The following is a 24,735-nucleotide window of genomic DNA, read 5'->3' on the forward strand; positions in this document are numbered from 1 at the left end:
GGCCTCCTAAGCGCTTTTCAAGCCCCCCCGCCCCCTTAGAGATTCCGATTCATCAGGAGGCAGCGGGCCTGAGATTCAGCTTCCAGGTGGGGCTGAGAACGCTGGTCCGCGGACCACACTTGGAGTAGCGCTGGCATGGAGTGGTGGGAGCGGCCCAAACCTATAGCTGGACCTTAGTAATCATGCAGCCGTCTCTCTCCCCCTCGGGCTCCTCTTTGAGCGGAGTCTGCAGCGGGGCCGAGGCCAAGGCGCCTTCGCGACGGCTCACTTCCCGCAGCCGCGCCTGCAGCGCCTCCCTCTCGGCCTGCAACTCCCGCCGCGCCTGGGCCAGCGCGCGCTCCTCCTCTTGCAGGGCCCTGCGCCTCCGCTCCAGGGCGCGCTCGCCCTGCTCCACAGCTGCCTCACGCCGCGCCAGCTCGCGCTCTCGCAGGCTTCCCCGCACGGCCAGCGCGCCCATCTGCTCCAGTAGGCGCGCCCAGTCGCCCTCTGCGGCCGCGGTGGGGCCAGGGCCGGGGGCGGGTGGCGGTGAGCGGCGGGCGGCGCTCTTCTCCAGCTCCCGCTGATGAGCGCTCTTCAGGTGCCTCCACAGTGCCGGTGTGCCCGCGTGGAAGCCGGGGCCTCGGCTCACCTGCTCCCCGCACAGCCGGCAGGTAGCCCAGTAGCCCGACGGCTGTCCGGGGCGCGCCGGGGCCAGGTGAAAGTACCCCCAGGCCTCGGAATATGGCGCCCCCAGGCGGCCGGCAGGCGCCGGCGCAAGGCCGGGAAAAGGGCCACCTAGCGCAGCAGCATCATCCTGCCCGCCCGTCTCTTCCATGGTCGCCGCCAGCTCGTCGCTCCTCATCCTCTTTGCAGCGTCTGCATACGGAGGGGAAAAGAGGTAAGAACAACAACAAATTTTATATACATAGACACACACACTCAAACACCTTCTATTGTTATAGTTAGATTGTGAAGAAACCATGCCTTTCTTTATCACAGATAAAAATCAATGGTTAGTTTTTGGTAGATACCTAGGTTTCTTTTTCAGTATTAATTATTGGTTCCTCAGGAAAAAAAAATGTTAAAAATGTTCAGCCTTCTTTTCTTAACCAAGAATTCTCTTAGAAATGGGTCCCCATCTAACACTGAAAATGGGAAACCAAGCTTCTTAAATGAAAAGAACTATGTAAGTGCTATATCTATATATTAGTTTTAAAATGTTTATTTTCAATTAAAGTTGACATACAATATTATATTAGTTTCAGGTGATCAACATAGTAATTATATTTTTATAACTTTGGAAGTGAGCACCCTGGTAAGTCTAGTATCCAGCTGACACCGTACAGTTATTACAATATTATTGACTATATTCCCCATGCTGTGCCTTATATTCCTGTGACTTTTTATGACTAGCAATTTGCACATCCTAATCCTGTCCCCTTTTCCACCCATCTCTACAACCCCTCTCCAACCTGGCAACCACAAAAAGTTTTCTGAAAACAAAAAAGTTCTCTGTATCTCTTAGTTTCCACTTTATTTTCTTCTTTAGATTCCACATATTAGTGAGATCATATGATATTTGTCTTTCTCTATCTGATATTTCACTTAACATAATACCCCCAGGTTCATCCATGTTGTCACAAATAGCAAAATTCCATTTGTCCTGGCTGACTAATATTCTATTTTATAGAATGCGGGGCAAACATAGGTTTACAGTTGTTTGTATGGAAAACAATACAATAATTAATAAATAATACCAGAATAAACTCCACATTTCACATACTCACAACTGTAAATCTACCTTTGCCCTACCCTGTATATGTATCACCTCTTCATTATCCATTTGTCCATGGTCAGACACTTAGGTTGCTTCCATATCTTGGCTATTGTGAATAATGCTGCAATCAACATGAAGATGCATATATCTTTCCAAATTAGTGTTTTGGAATTTTTTGGATAAATACCCAGAAGTGGACTTGATGGGTCATATTGTAGTTCTATTTTTAATGTGTTTGTGGAACCTCCAGATATTCTCTATAGTGGCTGCACCAATTTACAATCCCATGAACAATACACAAGGGTACCTTTTTCTTTACATCCTCACCAACACTTGTTTATGTATGATGGTACTCATTCTGACAGGGGTACAATCATATCTCATTGTGGTTTTAATTTGCATTTCCCTAATGATTAGTGATGTTGAACATCTTTTCATGTGTCTATTGGTCATCTCTATGTCCTCTTTGGAGTAATGTCTGTTCAGGTCCTCTGCTCATTTTTCAGCTGGATTGTTTGTGCTTGTGCGTGTGTGTTAATTTTTATAAATTCCTTATATATGTTGGGTATTAACTCCTTATTGGATATATCTTGTGACTATCTTCTCCCATTCAGTAGGTTGTCTTTTTGTTTGTTGGTGATTTCCATCACTGTGCAAAAACTTTTTAGTTTGATGTAGTCCCATTTATTTTTCGTTTGTTTCCCTTGCCTGCAAGGAGACATATGAAAAAAAAATCACTAAAAGCAATGTCACAGTTTAATGCCTAAGTTTTTTTCTAGTTTTATGGTTTCAGATCTTACATTTAAGTCTTTAATCCATTTTGATTTTATTCTTGTATGTAGTATAAGAAAGTGATCCAGTTTCTTTTTTTTTTTTCATGTATATGTCCAGTTTTCGCAACACCATTTACTGAATAGACTCTCTTTACTCCACTGTATATTCTTTCCTCTGTTGTCATGTATTAATTGACCATATAGGCCTGAGTTTATTTCTGGGCTCTCTATTCTGTTCCATTGGTCCATGCATCTGTTTTTATACCTGTTCCATGCTGTTTTGATTATTATGGCCTTGTGATATAGTTTGATATTAGGTCATGTGATACTTTGCACTTTGTTCATTTTTGTCAAGATTGTTTTGACTGTTTGGAGTCTTTTGTAGTTCCATGTAAATTTTAGGATTATTTGTTCAGGTTCTATGAAAAATGCCATTAGTATTTTAACAAAGATTGCATTGACTCTGTAGATTGCTTTGGGAGTATGGACATTTTAATGGTGTTAACCCATGAGCACTGTATATTCTTCCATTTCTTTGTTTTTTCTTCAGTGTTTTATAATTTTCCAAGTGCAGGTCTTTTACCACCTTGATAAAATTTATTCCTAGGTATTTTATTCTTTTTGATGTAATTATAAATGGGATTGGTTCCTTAATTTCTCTTTCTGATAGTTCATCATTGGTTTATAAAAATGCATTTGAGTTTTGAATATTAACTTTGTATCCTGTTACTTTACCAAATTCATTTATTTTTCTTGGTGAAATCTTTAGGGTTCTCTTTATATAGTATCATGTCATCTGCAAATAATGACAGTTTTACTTCTTCCTTTCCAATGTAGGTGCCTTTTATTGCTTTTTATCGTCAATTGCTATGGCTAGGACTTCCAATACTGTGTTGAGTAAAAGTGGTGAAAGTGACATTTGTCATGTTCCTGATCTTAAAGGAAACACTTTGATTAGCTTTTCATTGTTGAGTATGATGTTAGCTGTGGGTTTGTCATATATGACCTTTTAATATATTTAGGTGTGTTCCCTCTATTCTCACTCTGCTGGAAGTTTTTATCATAAATGGATGTTAGATTTTTGTCAAATGCGTTTTCTGCATATGTTGATATGATTATATGATTTTTATTCTTCATTTTGTTTATGTGGTATTTCACATAAATTGGTTTGCAAATATTAAACCAACCTTGCATCCCAGGAATGAATCCCACTTGATCATGGTATATGAGCTTTCTAATGTATTGCTGAATTTGGTTTGCTAATATTTTGTTGAGGATTTTTGCATCTATGTTTATCAGGGATATTGGCTTATAATTTTCTTCTTTTTAAATGTCTTTGGTTTTGGTATCAAGGTAATGCTGTTCTCATAAAATGAATTTGGGATCCTTCTCACCTCTTCAATTTTATGGAATAGGTTGAGGCTAGATATTAATTCTTCTTTGAATGTTGGATAAAATTCACCTGTGAAGCCACCTGGCCAGAGGCTTTTGTTTGTTGGGAGTTGTTTGATTACTAGTTTGATTTCATTAGTAATTATCAGTCTCTCCAGATTTTCTGTGTTCTTTTTTTCCCTGATTCATCCATGGAGGGTTGTGTGTTCCCAGGAATTTATCCATTTCTTCAAGTTTGCCCAATTTGTTGGCATATAATTGTTTGTAGTATTTTCTAACATGTGGTCTATCCTGGAAAAATGTTTCATGTGCACTTGAAAAGAGTGTGTGTTCATTTGGTCTAATGTGTCATTTAAGGCCATTGTTTGCTTGTTGATTTTCTGTTTGGATGACCTATCGGTTGATGTCAGTGGGCTGTTGAAGTCCCCCTACTGTTACTGTATTATTGTTGATCTCTCCCTTTATGTTCATCAACACTTGCTTTATATATTTAAATACTCCTATGTTGGATGCATAGATATTTATGAGAGTTATATTTTCTTGTTGGATTGATCTCTTTATCATTATGAAATGTCCTTCTTTACCTCTTGTTACAGCCCTTGTTTTAAGTGTATTTTGTCTAAGTATTGTTACCCCAGCTTTTTAAAAATTTTCACTTGCATGAAATATCTTTTTCCATCCCTCTGAGTCTGTGTGTGTCTTTTGATCTAAAGTGGGTATCTTATAGTCAGCATATGTACAGGTCTTGGTTTTTTTAAAAAAGAAAAACACTTAGTCATTTTATGTCTTTTAATTTTAGCATTTAGTCCACTTAACATTTGAAGTAATTATCGATAGGTATATAGTTATTGCGATTTTATTGTTTTAAAGATTTTATTTATTTATTTTTAGAAAGAGGGGAAGGGAGGGAGAGAGGGAGAGAAACATCAATGTGTGGTTGCCTCTCATGCGTCCCAACTGGGGACATGGTCTGCAACCCAGGCATGTGCCCTGACTGGGAATCAAACCAGAGACTATTTGGTTCGTAGGTTGGTGCTCAATTCACTGAGCCACACCAGCCAGGGCTGTTTTCTGATTGTTTTTGTAGTTCTCTGCCCCTTTCTTAGTCTCTTGCATGTTGATGACTCTCTGTAGTGTAATATTTGGATTCCATTCTCTTTCTTTCTTGTAGATTTTTGATTTGTGGTTACCATGTGTTTACCATATATATCAAGCTATGTTTATATTGAGTTGGCCAAAAAGTCCATTGAGTTTTTTTTCCATAAAATACACATTTTTCACTTTCACCAATAACTTTTATTGATTTGGATATTTTGAGTATGTCAGCTATCTCCCAGTATTGGTGTCTAGTGGGTAGAGGCCAGGGGTGCTGCTAAACATCTTCCAATACGTAAGACAGCCCCATAGCAAAGAATTATTTGGCAAAAAGGTCAATAATACAAGAAACTTCACAAACCACTTTTGACACATTTGATCAGTCACAGCACCTTCTCCATACACTGCACAAATCTTTCTGTTTCAGTTGTATTTTTAATTTTCTTGAAATAATAAAGCATAATACACTGAAAATGTTGCTTTTTTCCATGTTCAATATTAAAATGACTGCACAATTCACCAATTTTGATAAGTTTTTAAAAAATGCACACTAATATGATAGCTGTCCCAATACAATCTAACAACTGTTTCAAATGAAGTTAAAGACAACTAAGCACTACTAGTGCCATCATATGGAAAAAACTAAACAAACTTTTTGGCCAGCCCAACAGCAATTAATTTTAAGTTGATGGTTGCTTAAGTTCAAACACATTCTAAAATCACTTCAATTTATACCCACCCCTCCATGTTTGTTTTTGTCATTATTTTTACTTCTTTTGTGTGTGTTTTTGTGGGTATCCCCTAATTTATTGTTATAAATACAAGTTCTCTCTACTTTTGCCTTATAACCTTAGTACTAGCTTTAGAGTTGGTTGATCTACTGTTTTTATTATATGTCTTTGTCAGTGAAAATATTTTTCTTTCCCATAGTTTCTTATTCATATTTTTGATTTTTCATTTTCTACTTAAAGAAGTCCCTTTAACATTTCATGTATTAGTGGCGATGAACTCCTTTAGTTTTTTTTTTTCTTGTCTGGGAAACTTTTTATCTCTCCTTCAATTCTAAACGATAGCCTTGCTGGGTAGAGTAGACTTAGTCATAGGGTTTTTTTTCCATCACTTTGAAAATTTTGTGCCAGTTCCTTCTGGCCTGCAAAGTTTCTGTTGAGAAATCAGCTGACAGTCTTATGGGTGTCCCCTTGTAGGTAACTAAGTGCTTTTCTCTTTGCTACTTTTAAGAGTCTCTGTCTTTAATCTTGGCATGTTAATTATGATGTGTCTTGGTGTGGCCTCTTGTGCTTCATCTTGTTTGGTATTCTCTGTACTCCTGGACTTATATGTCTATTTCCTTCACCAGGTTAGGGAAGTTTTCAATCATTATTTTTTGAAGTAGATTTTTAGTTCCTTGCTCTTTCTCTTCTCCAGCTAATACTCCTATGATGTGATGTTAGTACGCGTGTTGTTGTTCTAGGGGTCCTTTAAACTATTCTCATTTGGGGGGGGGAGGATTTTATTTTTCTTTTGTGCTGTTCCAATTGAGTGTTTTCTGCTACCTTGTCTTCCAGATTGCTGATTCAGTCCTCTGGTTCATCTAACCCGGTGTTGATCCCTTCTAGTGTATTCTGCATTTCAGATATTCTTGATTTCTTTTTTAAAGTATATTTTATTATGTTGTTACAGTAGTTTCAATTTTTTCCCCTTTGCTCCCCTCTGCCCAGTACCCCAGTTCCCTCCAGCAATCCCACCCCCTTTAGTTCATGTCCATGGGTTGTACATACTAATTCTTTTGCTTCACCCTTTCCTATATTATTCTTAATTTCCCCCTGTCTATTTTGTACCAACCAATTATGCTTCTTAATCCCTGCACTATTTCCCCATTTCTCCCCCTTCCCTCTCCCAGCTGATAACCCTCCAAATATTCCCCATACCTATGATTTTGTTCCTATTCTGGTTTGCTTAGTTGGATTTTGTTTTTATTTTTTAGACTCAGTTATTGATAGTTGTGAATTTGTTGTCATTTTAATGTTCATAGTTTTGATCTTCTTCTTAAATAAGTTCCTTTACATTTCATATAATAATGGCTTGGTGATGATGAACTCCTTTAGCTTTACCTTGTCTGGAAAGCACTTTATCTGTCCTTCCATTCTAAATGATAGCTTTGCTGGATAGAGTAATCTAGGTTATAGGTCCTTGCTTTTCATCACATTGAATACTTCTTGCCAGTTCCTTCTTGCCTGCAAAGTTTCTTTTGAGAAATTAGCTGTCTTATAGGCAGGCACACCTTTGTAGGTAACTCTCTGCTTTTCTCTTGCTGCTTTTAAGATTCTCTCTTTATCTTGAGAACCTTTGGCATTTTAATGATGATGTGTCTTGGTGTGGTCCTCTTTGGGTCTAGCTTGTATAAGACTCTGTGCTTCCTGGACTTGTATGTCTATTTCCTTTGCCAAATCTGGGAAGTTTTCCTTCATTATTTTTTCATATAAGCTTTCAATTTCTTGCTTTTCCTCTTCTCCTTTTGGCACCCCTATGATTTGGATGTTGGCACGTTTAAAGTTGTCCCAGAGGTTCCTAAGCCTCTCCTCATTACTTTCAATTTTTGTTTCCTCATTCTGTACTGGTTGACTGTTTTTTTTTTTTTTCCTTATGTTCCAAATCATTGATTCGAACCCTGGTTTCCTTTCCGTCACTCTTGGTTTTGTGTGGATTTTCCTTTGTTTCATTTAGCATAGTCTTCACTTCTTCCCCTATGTGTTTGCCATACTTAAGCATATCTGTTAAGTCTGTGAACATCTTTATCATCAGTGTTTTGAACTCTGTGTCTGTTAGGTAGTGTATTTGCTCATTGCTTGTTTCTCCCACTGGAACCTTGATCCATTCCCTCTTTTGGGCCATACTTCTCTGTCTCTTCATCTTGACAGACTCCTGTGTTTGTTTGCCTATGTGTCTTAGGTAGAGCTGTCATACCTGTTATGTTATAAGGGGCAGAGCCTTAGTTATTCATCAGTACAGGGTGACCCATTTCACCACGTTGTGGCGCTGTATGTGGGGGAGGGGTCTGAGAGGGAACAATGCTGCTTGCTCAGCACTCGCCCCTTTCCAGGCACTTCTCTCAGTTCTGTATGGGACTGGTGCCTCTCTAGCTGTTGCCGCGGCCATTGTTCCCAGAATGGGTGTGTCTTCAGACGTTTGAGGACCACAGGGGCCTTTTAAACAAGCAGACTCTACTGAGACACCAGCAGTTAGTTCCTCTGTCCCAACCCCCACTGGTTTGCACAGTCAGAAGCAACGAGGCTTTATTTTCCCCGGCCCTGGAATCATGGGCTTTGCGGTCTGGTCTGGTTCTGGGGGCGCTCCCCCGGTGTCCCTCCCTACTTTTTAAAACATGTGACTGCGCTTTCTGCCAGCCTGCCACTGCCACCACTGCTGCCGCCACCACACTGCATGCTCTCTGCCCCGGCTCCACCCCTCCTACCTGTCTGAATGACTATTTCTTCTTTATATCCCTGTTTGTTGGACTTCCATGCAGCTCGATTTTCTGGAACTTCTGGTGGACTCTAGTTTTGAGGTAGTTATATTCCTTCTTAGTTGTGGAGGGAGATTCAGTATGTCTGTCTAGGCCTCCATGTTAGCTGGAAGTCTCTATTCTTCTTTTCTGATTGGTTCTTTTCTACAGTTTCTATATCGTTGTTGAAGTTCTGAGAGCATCTATTCTTCCCTCAAGGTTACTGAGCATCCTTATAATCCATGTTTTGAATTCTATATGTAGTAGACTACTTGTCTTTATTCTGTTTAGTTATTTTTCTGGAGTTTTGTCCTGTGCTTTCATTTGGAATGTGTTTCTTTGTCTCTTCATTTTGGCCAACTCCCTGTTTATTTCTATGTATATAGATCTGCTATATCTCCCAGTCTTGTCATAGTGGCCTTATGTAGTAGGTGTTCTGTGGGGACCAGAGCTGCAGACCCCCTGCTCACCTGAGCTGGCACTCCAGGAGTGTCCCTTGTGTGGTTTATGTGTGCCCTCCTGTTGTTGTGAACCTTGACTGCTGGTGTTATGTCTGGGTGGAACTGATGCACAGGCTAACTGACTACGAGGGCTGGCCATGACCACAGTGGACAAGCTCTTGTGTGGGGACTGACCCCATGGAGTGGGAGTCACTTTAGTGTGGCTGTGGTGCCAGATGACTCTTCCCTTTGGGTATGTTGTTTGTGGAGCTGCTTGGTGATTCTCTGGTATGGTCTGAATCCAGCCACCATGTGTACTGGTTCTGGAGCTTCTTTGGGAGGACTCTGGTGCAGGCCAAGATCAGCTGTCATTTATGCTATGCTGTTTGGTGAGAGCTACAAAGTGATCTGTGATTGGTTGTTACTTGTGCTTTGCTTGGACATGCTTGGGATAGGCTATGCTGTGAACTGAGGCCAGCTGCCACTAGTGCTGGGCTTGGGACCCTTTGGTGGCCACCACAATGTGAGCTGAGGTCAGTCAACACTTCTTCCAGGTTTTGGCCACTTAGCCGAAGCTATGTCCCAAGCCAGACTGGCTACAGCTTATGCCAGGATTGAGTTCACCTGATGGGAGGAGTTACAATGCAAGTTGAGACCGGTCACTCCTTGTGCTGACTTGGGGGCCACTTAGCAAGAGGTACAGGGCACACTGAGGCCAGCTGCTGCTTGTTTGGGGTTTGTGGATCTTTGAGAAATTTTAGGAAAGTTCACAGCATGAGCTGAGGTAGCCTATTCATGTGGAAAAGCCACTGGATGCGGCTTGGGTAGCTTGGGTGGAGTGGCATTTCAGGGAATTACCAGGGCTGGGCACCGTTAGCCAGGTTCATGGAGAGCACAGATTTGGTACCTGCCTGTACCTGCATGCTTGGCGGAGGACTGCTCAACAAAGGAACAATGGTGCCTGCCAGCACTTCCATCCTGGAGAGAGCTGCCCTGACCTCTGACCCTCTAGCCCTTGCCCTGAAGCTAGTCAATTTGGTTTCTCCCTGTATGTCCCTAGTGCTTTATGGGCTACTGATCCTACACTGGAGCCCATAACAAGTGAGTCTGTGAGTGAGTGAATATGTGCACATGCCTTTGGAGAGGAAACTTGAGTCTCCAGAAGCCCCCCATTCCTCTTGGGTGCAATCCCCTCTGGTTTCACAGCAAGATGTGTGGGATCTCCTCTTCCTGGGGCTGGTGCCCTTGGCTGGGGAGCTCGCTGTGTGGCTGGGACCCCTCGCTCCTCAGAGGAGATCTCTGCAGCTGAAATGATTTTCCCAGATTCTTAATTGCCACACTGTTTGTGTGGGACCTACCTGCTCTATGTCTCTGCCTTTCCTACCAGTCTCATTGTAGGTTCTTCCATATACCTTCAGTGATAAAACTTCTATTCAGCTAGCCTTCAGATGATTCTCAGTGATGGCTGCTCTATAATTTGGTTGTAATTCTGATGCAGTCATGAGAGGGGCGAGCATAGCATTTACCTGCTCCTCCATCTTGACTGGAAGTCTGCTGTATGTATTAGTTTTAATTAGCCTCCTCTGATCTCCTACAAAAAAAAAGTTGTCTTTTCTTTTCAGAATAAGAGCAAGGTTCCCTTTTGCAGTCTTCTCTTGGTGTTGCAGAGTAAACTTTAGAAATAATCAGAAAATAAAGTTTTAGCAGTGAAAAGTTAGTTTCTTAAACTTTGGGGTGAAAGTGCCAGTAGTGAACAGCCTTTCAAAAGGGTTTCAACAGGGTATTTCTTTCAAGATACAGGTTTCTTCATTTTGTGATTAAAAAAAATAGAAATTTTATTTTTCAATTACATTTTATATTCAATATTATTTTGTATTAGTTTCAGGTATATCAATTTGTGATTTTAAAAACAATACTTATGAGTAAATTGACAGTACTAAAAGCCATTAAAATGTTTTTAAAATTTGCACATTTAGAAAATGACAATATACAAAGCAGCTTTCTAAACTTTTACCTTTAAATTTGATGGTGGGCCATGTCCTGAGGGCACTGAGGTCCCTGTCATTGCCTCAGGGTTTCCACCCAACCCAAGTTCTCAGGCAGAAACACTGCAGCGTTAGCCCTGAGTTTTGAGGAATGATCAGCAGTGCTAGGAGTAAATTCAGAGGACAGGCAGCTGAGTACATGAGATTCAAATAAACAGCCTTAAAGATAGATACCAGAAATACTGGTTAACACTATGTCCTTCTATGGTGCATTTTTTCAGACCCTCTAAGTGCTTGAGTTATAAAATAAATAAAAATTAATTTTCTATATTGTTCATCCCAACTAAGTGTCCTCCTCTATATATTTGCAAGATACACAGCTTGGTCAATAGTTTTTTAAAATTTAGTAGTTTCTTTATTGTATATTTATTACCATTATAAAGAAAAATAATAGCTTCTTGCTTTGTCTAAAATATCTGTATTAAAGGGATCCAGTCACAACATAGTGACTACCATTGCAAAGTCTTTTCTATTAGGAAAACAATTTACTACTGCAATAACCTATCATACAAGGGGGGATAGGAAAGGTGAAGTTTATTCTTTAGGAAGGCACCTCACAAAGGACCAAATGTGTGATTCTAGACAGACTTCCTTTGAAAGTTTAACAATAATAAGAGAATACACAACAGACTCTTGGAACTCCTCTGAGAACTTATTTCAGGGGGAAAAATCAAGGCCAAGGTGGGAGAATGCTGTGCAGTGAGATAGCTAATGCCTGTTCATACTGTCAGGGTTTTTGAAGCAGCAGCAGTGAGATGATCAAGTTTCAGAATCTGTCTTATTAAGTGCAACTGGAATGACTGAAGATAAAGATGATACAGGAAAAATAAGTTTCTATAACCACAGAATTTACTTTAAGATTTTAATTCAATTGCTAATAGCCTTGTTACAGATGCACTACTTTCTAAACCTCATTATTCCTTTTCTCATTAAGCAAGTCTTCTTAGGATCAGTCATGACATTTCATATCTCTCTCACCTTTTGAAAAAAGATAATGAATTTACAAGAATCAGCAAAAAAGGTAAATACCAAATGTCTTTTAACAAAAGAAATAGCCAGTTACATGTCTTCTGATACAATAGGCATTGATTTGAATACGGTTACTCATGATGACCATTTAGTATAAAAGTTCTTTAGAAATTAAAGGCTAGATTTCCCCCAAGAGATTTATTAAATTACTAAAGTCCCCAAGTGGGAGTGGGGAGGTGGTGAGGAGGGGGGTTACAAACCACCTGCAAGGATCATTTTAAAATTTTTATTTATTTACTTATTCATTAGAGAGAGGGGAAGGGAGGGAGGAAGGAAGGGAGAGAAACATCAATGTGAGAGAGAAACATTGGATCAGTTGCCTCTTGAATGCACCCCACCCCAACTTGGGACCAAACCCGCAACCCAGGCATGTGCCCTGACCGGGAATAGAACAGTGACCTTTTGCTTTGCAGAATGATGCCCAACTAACTAAGCCACACCTGTCAGGGTGGATTTTTTATGGTTAGTAAAAAAAACAACCAGATTTTAGTCTTAGAAATGCTTTTTGTTACCCTTCTATATCTTAAATTTTTCTACACTTCTTTTTACTTTTTTTACAATTTCATTTTCTTCTACATTTGGATTTTTCTTTTTTTTATATTGGACATACACAAAAGTGGACTGAATAGTAAATGAATCCCTATTTCTTTTTGATATATGAAAAGAGATTTAAATTTTTTCTATAATATCAAGACTCACTTTGCATTCTGATATGCTTTCGTGAGCTGGGATCAAAAATTGCACATAACCTGCAGACTCTCTTACCTGTACCAAAGTCTGAGAGTACCCCTAAAAGTGCCAGAGTGATCAATTACTGCCATGCTTTACCTCCCTGCAAGATGTGTCTGGGTTTCTGCAAAATCTGGGACACCTAGAGGCGTGCCACTGGCATGGAGACCATCTTTTGTAAGAGTAAAGGTGGAAACGGGGAGAAGCACTCATTTTGATGTTGTAATCTTTTAGACTTAGTAGAACGTCTCTTCTGAGCCAGGGATAAGCAGCAACACAAATGTTGGCCAGCTCAGCGCTGCCCCTCCAAGGGTGACAGAGGGACATCCTCTGCCTTGGCAGGCCTTTTCTTTTGGAGGTCTTAACCAGAGGAAGGCAGCATGGTACAGAACTGCCTCACCTTCTCAGCCCTCCTCACACAGCTGCATTCTGGCTCAAGACAATCCTCTGCTCAGACTTAGTAGTTAAAGGGAGACCAGCAGCCTGGGGCTGCAGGTCATAACACCTGCCTAGCTCTGCTAAACTGCCCCTGAGCTCATTTCATCCGCCCCTATGAGTGCAGAGGGAGAGGAGCCTCCAAGTCAACCATCTTCGCTTGGAAGTGAAGCCTTAGACTCTTCAGCCACAACCTTATAAACTCATACAAACTTACAAGGAAGAGACAAACAACCCAACAAAAAATGGGCAAGAATGATGAGTAGGCAAAGGACCTAAGTGTAAAAATCAAATGGCCAGGACACTTGTGAAAAGATGCATAATATCACTTATATTCAGGCGAGTGCTGTTAAAGTAACAATATTGTCTCATTTTAGATCCATCACAGTAACAGAAATGAAGAGGCCTGTCAGCCAAAGCTGGAATGGAGGCAGAGAAAAGGGTACTCTCCTGCATTACTAGTGGAGGTGTGAAGGCTTTTACGAAGCAATCTGGCAGTTTCTACTAATTAACAATAGATGTAATCAGGAATCCCACTCATGGGAATTTTTCTGAAGAACTAAAAGTACTAATGTCTAAAGTCATATGTATACAGTATTAGTATGACAAAAAGCTGGAAACAAGGGAATATCTATCAGTGAATGGCCAGGTAAATAATACACGGTCAGTCTAGGGAGTATTCTGCAGCCATTAAAAAGGATGTATTGGAGCTCTGCCAGATGACCTGGAGGGATTTTTGGAGGAACTGTTCAGTTTCTTTGGAGAAAAGCAAGTTTCAGAAAAGTGTGTGTGATCTCATTATCATTAAATAATATACAGCTTTCTATAGGTATGTATATATAATGATAGATAATGGGCTGAGGGGGTGAGAGCTGATGTGAAAGGGAGAAGGGGAAGAGGTAAATACAGAAGGGAAAGAAAAAAGTAACAAGCATGCACATGATCGTGTGTATACATTTAGGTAGTGTTTGTATACAGCAGGACCTATACATAAAGGTAAAAAATGTATAAAACATTCCTCATACATGTGAGCTCAGGCTGGGCTAGGCAGCCTTAACTATGGAGGCTGAAGGGAACAGTCCTGTGGGGCAATCGTGCCATCTGGCCCTGGAGGGAATCCAGTTTGCGGGGCTGTTCACTGTTGTGTGGTTTGCTGTACCCTGCAGAAGCAGGATTTTCTGTATCCACAGGAGATGGAGGAGGCCATCTCACTCATCTATGTCCCTGGCACAGGGCAGGCACTTAGAGAACACCTCATTTCATGCAATGAACCTGACTGTATTTCTTAGACCAGGTTCATCTGGGTCTCCACATCCCCATTTGTCAAGGGAGAAGATAAGATTGTCTGCCTCTAAATTGGTGGCTGAAATCAGATAATGCAAATGACTCATTGTTGAACTTTCCAGTGCTATATAAATTCAAGGCATGAACAAAAGAAGCTACCAATATTTACTGCTCAAACATGCCCATATTAAGATATTAGTGGCTAAAAGACATTATTTTTCTCTTTGACATTCTATTATTCAATACAATAAGAAGGTAGTTTAAGTTGGAAGAATTATCATGAGGATTTTTGAATGCAAAAAGCAAATAAAGAATCACAGATCCACCTCCCCTCCCCTGCCAAGTGTATTTTCCCTTCCTAAATTGACTTCCATGCAAAATAGGTTACTCATTACTCAGGTAGAAGATGGCAGGGTGGTCTGGTTAGCTGGAGCCCTGCGATATGCATTCCTTCCTTACCAAGTACTCAACAAAAAAGCATGTCCGTGAACTACATGGTTAGTTAACAAGAAGAAAATGAAAAAATAAGAGGGCCCTTACATTTTCATTAAACAGTTTTTTAAACTACCAGAAAGGTGCCAATGAATATAAGTATTTTGCTTACATCCATTCATCCATCCATCCTTTCATTCAAATGCTCATTGTGCACCTGCTCAGGGTCAGATGCTTGCTTGCTGCCCACAATGACAAGAGGATAACCACATAGTTACTTCCTGCCTTCTGGAAGCTCACCATCTTGTGGTGAGATGCTTCCGGTAATAATTCTGATCCACGTGGTAAAGGCTCATTTAAGGGGGTGAATTCCATCACATGGTGTCCACACTGGGGAAGGGGTGGGCCTCGGGGGTCCTAACCGAAATGTTTGTGCAGACACTGCTGCTTCAGCATCTCTTCCCTTCCCCACCCTCCCCAGGGTACAAAATTCACAAAAACACATTACCGCTAGTGCTAACTCATAAAGTTCCAATTCTTACGTCAAATAGCTAGGCTTCCAAACTCATATTTTAAAATAAAATTTCTTGAAACCAAATAAAAGCACTGCTAGTATGAAATTAACAGTGGAAAATTTTCAGCCCAATTTCAGGGTAAAAACAAGCTGTGGAGTGGGGGGGTAGATTTTAGTTATGCCAAAGAAGGGGAGAATAGTAGCGCTGGTACCATGTCTCTGAACTATCCTGAGCGAGTTTCATTAAGTATCCCTTATCTGGAAGAGAAAATAAGAAGTCTAAGCCTGTGAAAGATAATACATTTACATTAATTGCCTCTGCATTTGAAGTTCTATTTGATGTTCTCTGAAGTTCTATTCTTCTAATAGCTTGTTACATTAAAACCTAGATTCTGATTCCTCAGTATGTTCTCCTTGAATACTAATATAGAAAATAAGAGATCAAAACCTGGATGAATAATTTGTGTAAATTTGATAATACACTGTGTATGACTGTAACATTGAGAATCATCCTATAAACCACCCATTGAAGTTAATTTTATTATTTTGTACTTAATGCTTGTACACATGCAAAATACTGAACAGGCGAAAGGCCAAAGAATCAGGCAATGTTCTCAGAAGGTAGTGAATGGATTGCAGCTCTGTCTGTTATTCCATTGTGAAAGCTAATCACTTCATTTGGATTACAGTAGTCCCTCTCTATACAGTAGCCCCTTGCTATATCACGGTTCACTTATCATGGCCTCAGTGTATCGTGGGATTTTAAAAATTATTATATTTATTTATCATGGATTTTTCGCTACACTGCGGGATTTTGTGGTACTGTATACATATGTTGTTAAAGTTACGTAGGTTTAAGAGTGTAGAATATGTTTCAGAATATAAGTAGTGTTTATAAAAGTGTGGAAAAGGTTAATAAGGGAGTGGGAAAGGTTAATAAGTGTGTGGGAAGGGTTTATAAGCCTTAATACATATATAAATACTAAAATAAATGTAAAGTTCCTACTTCACGGATTTTCATCTGTCACGGGGGCGAGGGGATCTACAACGTAATACCCGCGATAAGTGAGGGAATACTGTAATCCACCAGAGTTATAAACAATTATGTGTAGGTTGAATCTGGATTTAAGCTAAGAAATTCACACTATTGTGAAATCTATACAGACTTATGTAAAAACACTAAGCACAATTTTATTTATTTTATCCACCAGTAATTTAAATCAAAGCAGAACATAATAATTAAAACAAATAATTAGCCTTGACAAGGAAAGTATCAAGGAAACCACCATTCATGTTACTTGTTCATTTTTGTTGAAATATTAGTTTACTGCCATGTATTAATCTATTTATAAAGAGACCCAGACAATTAGGAAAATTAGTCTGGAATCACCAGGCTGAAGTTTAAAAACCTGTAAATGAAGTTTCAAAGTAAGTGAAAATGCCTCCAAATTGTAAAGTGTGGATATCTGGGTTAGGGAATAAAGGGCCAAATGTGCAAATATTTAGAAAAAGCTTAAATGTGGACTGTTAAAAAATTTCCTGGCCCTGCAGCTATTTATCTGGTGAATCAGAGATGTTCTCTAATGTCATAAGCCAAACTCACAGGTAACTCTACCATTAGCTAAAAAGTTCAGAAGTATTCTCTCTCTGTTAATGCATTTTTAAATGAAAATTATAAAGTGTTTTGTCCTCAAGTGGACCTTTATTTCAGCCCTACATTACTTAATATATATGTTCCTGAAAAGAAGGGTGTTGATCCATTTTATCTTGTAAAAATGCACAATTTAATGCAAATTAGAGGGATTTTAAGCTACGCTTTGAAGGCCTTTGTAACACCAAGATTTTTAAATTGAGAGTTACCTGGTTTTGGCTCTTGGCTTTTTTGCACCTTACCTTGTTGAGTACTTTTTATTGTGGGTTGCCTCAAGCTATTTTTGGCCAAAAAGAGTATACAAATAATGAAAAGGTCGGAAAATAATGACCTTAATTATATCAATTTATATCAGTTTCTCTTAAACATCCAGTGTTTGTAGTCTGGGCTAATTAGAAATTCAGAAGGTAGCAGGTACTTATTTTTTCTTTCATTGGAGGGAAAAATAAGTTTGCTTGGTAAGCTTCAGGCATTCATTTAGTGTAAGTATTTACAACACATCGGTCCTGTATACTCAGAGAGCATCAGAAAATTCTTTTGTTTGAGCGCCATGGAGGTGGGGGGTTGGGTTTCTCCTTTGGGCGTCTGGCTTGCTTTGGGTTTCTCCTTCCCAAAGTGGGAGACATTAAGGAAGTCTCAGTTAGAGAGAGAGGGCACCCAGCCGCCTGCACACTGTTAGAAGTCTGACTGGGATAAGGCACTTTTAATAAAGGCAGAGCAGATAATTTTCAGTACTCCCAAAAAACTTTTTTGAGGGGATACTGTAGAGAAGGAGAAAAACGAGGTTCTGAAAGGAATTAAATGGTGCCTTTATGCAGAAACCAAGGCGACATGCATCTTTACAATCACGACAACCTGACCGCGGCGAGGGAAGAACGCGGCTAGCACCCAGCGCACCAGCAAGCCTGGAATAACACCGGGCTGCGGCGCGGTTGCGGCTGGCTGGCTCCCCTGCGGCCCCAGGCCCGCGGCTAGCCCCCCAGCCTACTTTGCCACCCCAGCCCCGCCTCCCACCGCAACACCCTCAAACCGTGCCTCCGGGAGTCCCCAGCCTTGCACTGGGTACTCGCTGCACCAGCCTTGAGGCCCACACTCACTCCATCATCCCCAGAGCACGGCGGGAGGGAGGCTGGCGGTGTTGGACTGCTCGTTCCTTCCAGGATCCACGCAGACATTTTGTCCGGAGCGGAAAGCTCGGCTCTTCCCCCTTAAAGACACAGCGCGCAGTTCCCGCGTTGGGGGTGTGACGGAGAGAATGGTAACGTGTGCACTGTAGTTAGAAGAAGTGGGGAGTCACTCCTAAATGATCTAGATCCATGAGGGACAGATTCATGATTGCCAAGGTTTAGAAATGAAACAATAGTTTAGTGATTTTTTTCAAATGTGATTTTTGTTCTGTACCTTTCCATTAACCTTCCAAGACCTAGATGCCTCTCTTGAGTCTTTGAATGCAGCGTGTACCCTTTCAGGTTCAAGGTGTGTGATGGTACATGTTGTTAGAAGAAATTCCCTGAACCACGGTCTGGACAGATAAAGGTAGGTAGGGCTCACTGGTGTTCACTAAAACTTAGTAACACCAGCATGGTGTATCAGTCAGCTTTTGATACATTGTATTCAGTGAATTACAACAAAGATTCATTTTTTCAAGCATTTGCTTCTGCTGTCAGCAACTTTGGCTCCACTCCACCAGCATCCTGTATTTCGCTCCAGGTGGAAAGATCAGCTTTTGGGGGACACACTCACTGTGTGCTGGCACCAACTGTGAGGGAAGAGCAGTCCTGATTTGTACTATTTGCTATTTCCATCATGTAAATACTCCCACCATGGCCGATTTCAAGCAACTGACACAGTTTAACAAGTGGCTTGCCAAGTTTCTGGAAATGTTAACAATCAGCTCTTCCACACCACTGTCACACACTGCTCTTAAAACAGCTCACATTCTGTAGTCCTCAATTCTGCTCACGTTCTATTGGCCAAAGCCAGTCACATGATAAAACCTGCTGTCAATGGAGCTGAAAGTACACTCCTCTCATAAGGAAGCCTTGTAAATCATATGACAATGGGCAGCGAGGGTATAATCCTCTTAAAAGGAGGACACGGAATACTGGTTACAATAATGTACTCCACTTTATGTGCTTTGGTTCACAAAAATTTTTTTTAACCTCATCCTTTCTAAAAAGTAGAGATTCAAAGACCATTAAAGGAGTTTCACCTTACTATTCCAAGAATGGTTTCAGAAAAAGAAACTGATTGGGTGTCTTCAATGGGATAATTTTGTAATGTGAAGGTTAACTCTTAGGTTAATATTTTCCTTCTCATCCAAAAGAACATTGATAGCTGTGGACATCTGATTGAAAGAAAAGGAACTAATATAAATGAATTAGGTTAAAGCCATCTCTTATTCATGATTTCATTCATAAACAAATGTTTAAAGTTTATTGTATCTGGTAATCCTTTTAGTGAGAGACTTTTAATTTTGAGTACCTTAAACATCCATTTGGCTTCAAACTGACCATGTAATGAGATACATGATATTTTCATTAGTTCATAAAACAGTTTTTAATTAAGTGCTGGTTATGGGCAAAGTACTACTCCAAACCTGAAGAAGAATCTGGAGATTCAAGAGGTCATTCCTGACCTCAAGATGATTACACTTCAGTAAGACAGACAAATGCAACTCCAAGAAGAAAGTGAAAAATGATGTAAGAAGAAACATTGTAATGCCACACCAAATTGAGAACAGCTACATTTTCTTTTTTTTTTTTTATTTTGGTTTTTCAATTACAGTTGTCCCCTTTTCCCCCAATTTCTCTCCCCCACCCAGCCCACCCCCTCTCCCGCAATCATATCCCTCCCTGTTGTCTATGTCCATGAGTCTTTTATACCGGCTCTTTAATTAAACCCTTCCCTTACTTATCCCCCTTCTCTCCCTCTCCCCTCCCCCCTATTGACTGCTATTCTGCTCTTTGTTCTATTTAGTTCCTTTGTTTGTGTTGTTCTTTAGTTTCCTGTATTAGGTGATATCATATGGTATTTTTCTTTCTTTGCCTGGCTTATTTCACTAAGCATAATTCTCTCTAGTTCCATCCATGTTGTTGCAAATGGTAGGAGTTCCTTCTTTCTTTCTGCTACATAGTATTCCATTGTGTAAATGTACCACAGTTTTTTGATCCACTCTTCTACAGATGGGCACTTAGGTTGTTTCCAGCACTTAGCTATTGTAAACAGTGCTGCAATGAACATAGGGGTACATAAGTTCTTTTGAATTGGTGTTTCAAGATTCTTCGGGTATAACCATATGGGAAAACATATTTGCCAATGACATCACAGACAGGGGACTGATTTCCAAAATATATAAAGAGCTGATACGACTCAAGATCAAGAAAACAAACAACCCAATTAAAAAATGGGCAAGGGACCTGAACAAACACTTCTCCGAAGAGGACATACAGAAGGTCCATAGACACATGAAAAAATGCTCAACATCATTAGCCATCAGGGAGATGCAAATAAAAACCACAATGAGATACCACCTTACACCAGTCAGAATGGCCATCATCAACAAATCAACAAGCAACAAGTGCTGGCGAGGATGTGGAGAAACGGGAACCCTACTGCACTGTTGGTGGGAATGCAGACTGGTGCAACCACTATGGAGAACAGTATGGAATTACCTCAAAAGATTAAAAATGGAACTGCCTTTTGAACCAGCGACTCCACTACTAGGATTATACCCAGCTACATTTTCTTGAAGGTGGCATCATTTAACCAAGACGTAAGAAGGGGTAGGATTCGGATACCTGGAATTATATGTTTATTATCCTAACATGGTGTGTTTTGGATTTATTATTAAAGTCCAGAGAAAAGGAGTCTTGACTTTTCTATCTTTGAGTCAGTGTTTTCTTATAACCCAAAATCTCTTTCTTGTTTTATATTAAATTTTAAATCAAATTATAAAATACATTTCAAATATCTGAAAACTCTTTCTTTCTGCCCCACATTCTTTGTTCAGTTTTCAGCAAGGAAAACACTATTCAGTTCTTGTCTTGGTAGTGACAGTTCCCCTAGCTTTCGTCATGCATTTAACTATAAATAATTTTCACAAGATGACCAAATTTCTATCCCATCCCCCGGGGAGCTGGCAAAGCATGAGGGCATGCATTTTATTGGTAGTGCAGGATATTTACTCTCCAGATTCTCGCCAGAGATTATAGCCTTGAAACCTGCTGTCTAATTCTTACCAAAAACCCAGTTTGAGAAAACTATTTATGGAAATTACCTTAAAAAAATATAAAATTACAGAGCAGTGTACTGGGACCACACTCTTTTGGTACATCCTATATGTGCTTTTGGTCTGTAGTTTTCTTGTGATGTTTTGTCTGGTTTTGATATCAGAGTAGTACTGGCTTCATAAAATGAGTTGAGAAGTATTCCTTCCTCTTCTGCTTTTGGGAAAAAATTTATAAAGAATTGGTATTAATTCTTCCTCAAATGTTTGGGAGAATTTAAGTGAAACCACGTGGGCCTAGGCTTTTCTTTATGAGCAATTTTTTAAAAATTACTATTTCAATGTCTTTATTTGTTATAGTTCTGTTCAAATTGTCTATTTCTTCTTGAGTCAATTTTGGTAGTTTGTATCTTTCTAGGAATTTATCCTTAATTATGTAAATTAATATGTTAGTATATAGTTGTGCATAGCATTCCTTTATAATTCTTTTTATTTCTGTAAGGTTGATAGTAATGTCTTGTCTTTCATTTCTGGTTTTTTATTTTTAAATTTAAAAAATTTAATTGAATTTATTAGGGTTACATGGGTTAATAAAATTATATAGGTTTCAAGTGTATATTTCTATGATAATCTGTGTGTTGCATTGTATGTCCACCACTCAAAGTCAAGTCATCTTCCGTTACCATATATTTGGTTCCCTTTACTACTTCCCCCTCACCCCCTTCCCTGTGGTAGCTACCATACTGTTGTTTGTGTCTATGAGTTTCAGTTTTTTTATCCCACATATAAGTGAAATCATATGGTTCTTAGCTTTTTCTGACTGATGGACTTTGCTTAGCATGATATTCCCAAGGTCCATCCATGTTGTCGCAAATGGCAGTATTTCATATTTTCTTATGGCTCAGTAGTATTCCACTGTATATACGTACTGCATCATCTTTATCCAATCAACTATCAAAGGACACTTCTGTTGTTTCCATGTCGTGGCCACCATGACTAATGCTGCAGTGAACATAGGGTACATATATCTTTGTGAATAAATGGCTTCATTTCTTTTCAGGTAGATACTAAGAAGAGGGGTTTTTGGGTCATATGGTAACTTTATTCTTAATTTTTTGAGGAGCCTCCATGCTGTTTTCCATAGTGGCTGTACCAGTTTACATTCCCGCCAGCCATGAATGAGGGTTCCTTTTTCTCCGCAACCTCTCCAACACTTGTTATTACTATTTCTGTTGATAATAGCCATTTCTGGTTTTTAGAGGTGCTTTTAATGAACTGTCCCTTGGAGGTCATGTCATCTGCCTTCAGTAAGGCACCTTGTAGGAAATAGCTGAATAAAAGTTGTTATCAGAGCTGGTGTCAGTCTGTCATTCACTACATTTGTCCACCAATTCCGAGTTTTTTTTCTGACCCAATGGAGACCATTCTCTGCTCTCTCGGGTGATGAAAATCTCTGCATCCCCTGAACACATGGGATCATTTAATCCTGTGGGCCGTGTGGGCCATGTAATGGACCACTTCCTTGCTTTAGCTGCTACGACAGCTGAGAGTCAAATATGGGATGCCTACTCTATGAGTTTCCTAGGGCTGATGGAACAAAGCACCACAACCTAAGTGGCTTAAAACAACAGAAATTTATTCTCTCACAGTTCTGGAGGCCAGAAGTTCAAAATAAATGTGCCAGCAGGGCCATTCCCCCTCTGAAATCTGTAGGGGAAAGTCTTTCCTGGCCTCTTCCTAGCTCTTGGTGGTGCTCCCGCATTCCTGGCTCGGAGTTGTATTACTCCGGCCTCTGCTTCTGTTGCCACACAGTGTTGACCTTGTGTGTCGGTGTCTGCAAGTCCCTCTCCTTATAAAGACACCAGTTGTATTAGAAGAGGCCCTTCCCTGATGACTTCCTCTTAACTCGATTTCATCTGCAAAAACCCCATTTCCGAATAAAGTTGCATTCACAGGTACCTGGGGTTAGGACCTCAACATCTTTTGGGGGCAGGGGGACATCACAGTGTCAACTTTTCTGTGTGCTAATGTTTTATTTCTCTACCTGTATTTTCCTTTTGTCATGATTCCATGGATTACTTAAATTTTCCTTAATCATACTCATTTTGTCAGGGCCTGTAGGAAAGAAGGCAGGAAGGAAAGAGGAAAAAAGGGAGGAAAACTGAAATGAGAGAAAGGGAGGGAGGAAGGAAAGTTTGCTCCCAAAAAATCAGACATGGAACTTGGAAACAGAGTTGCAGGTATGGGGAATGGGGGTGGGGAAGATTGACGGAAAAGTGCATCTGCTGTATGGGCTTCATTGAAGGCTCTGAGTTATTTTTTTCAGGGGGATGAAAACAGTGGTTACCAGCTGCCTACGGCTTAGCTGACACAGAGAAAAGGTGGAAGGTAGTTTGAGGAGCTGAGGATTAGAAGGGAAAGGTATGATCTAGCAACTTTCAATACCCATATTAACTGGCACAGTATGCATCTGGGTTTTGTGGTGTTTGAAAGGTTATACAGTGTTGATGACCCAGGTGTTCTAGTTATTGGGGACACAGAAACAAAAGTCACTGATTTAATGCATACAATTTACCCTGGAGGACAGCATCCCTTCTGTAGAATGTTATTCCCCAAATGACTAGGTTGTTATAATAGTCTATTGTGCCAGCTGCTACTGGAGGTACCGCTGACCCTTGAACAATGCAGGAGTTAGGGGTGCTGAACACCCCATGGCCAAAAATTTGCACATAACTTTAGATTCCCCCAAATTTAACTACAGTCATCTCTCAGCATCCGTGAGGGATTGGTTTCAAAATCCACAATGCTCAAGTCTCTTATGTAAAATAGTGTAGAACAAAGTAGACATTTGTCCCATTGCATCTACCCTTGGCTGAATTCGCAGATGTGAACCCCAGGGACACAGAGGGCCAACTGTATGTTTATTGAAGAAAAACCTGTGTATATATGGACCCACACGCTTCAAACCTGTGTTGTTCAAGGGTCAACTGTGCATTTTTATAGGATCAGCCAAAGTTACTCAATAAACCAATATTTCCACTTTAATCTGTTCCTTTATCTAATCTATCACAGGTGAGAATCTTAATCCTATAGCACACCAAGAGTTACCATTCCACTTACCACTGGAAATGAGATCCATGTTACCATCTGATGGGTAATACAGGTGCAGAATCCCAGCCTGAGGTTCGGAGGTTTGGAGGTCCTGAGCTTTTACTTTCTAGGGCCACTCTGGTACCTACTTTCTTAGCTTGGGTTCCCCCAAATGTTGTAAATAAAACAAGGACTAGGGTGCAAATAGTTTGACAGGTGATCACAGGAAGCAAGACTGGGGAAACAGGGAGAGTAATGAAAGAAATGCATGGTGAACTGTTTTTAATCTTTACCTCTAGGCTTTTTCAGACCCAATTTCCTCATTTTTAAAATTCTCATT

At 40.1% G+C, this 24,735-nt stretch overlaps 1 protein-coding gene and 1 non-coding gene across 2 annotated transcripts; both read right to left on the reverse strand.

Moving 5' to 3' along the window:
* Nucleotides 1–49: 49 nt before the first annotated feature.
* ZBED3 (zinc finger BED-type containing 3) lies at nucleotides 50–11,101 on the reverse strand. The gene is made up of 2 exons (XM_090278969.1): nucleotides 10,973–11,101; nucleotides 50–855 (listed from the first exon to the last, which is right to left on the reverse strand). The coding sequence occupies exon 2, from the start codon at nucleotides 839–841 to the stop codon at nucleotides 161–163; it is 681 nt and encodes a 226-aa protein (XP_090135095.1). The 5' UTR covers nucleotides 842–855; nucleotides 10,973–11,101; the 3' UTR covers nucleotides 50–160.
* Nucleotides 11,102–13,038: 1,937 nt separating this feature from the next.
* LOC150008563 (small nucleolar RNA SNORA47) lies at nucleotides 13,039–13,176 on the reverse strand. Its single transcript, XR_016511534.1, has one exon. It is a non-coding gene; the product is annotated as a small nucleolar RNA SNORA47 (small nucleolar RNA).
* Between the last annotated feature and the right edge of the window lie 11,559 nt (nucleotides 13,177–24,735).

This window comes from Furipterus horrens, unplaced genomic scaffold, assembly GCF_987537825.1.
Source record: "Furipterus horrens unplaced genomic scaffold, mFurHor1.1.pri manual_scaffold_5, whole genome shotgun sequence".
Classification (NCBI taxonomy): domain Eukaryota; kingdom Metazoa; phylum Chordata; class Mammalia; order Chiroptera; family Furipteridae; genus Furipterus; species Furipterus horrens.

Coding starts and splice junctions, on each gene's coding strand:
- ZBED3 (XM_090278969.1), bottom strand. CDS start 841: ATGAGGAGCGACGAGCTGGCGGCGACCATGGAAGAGACGGGCGGGCAG.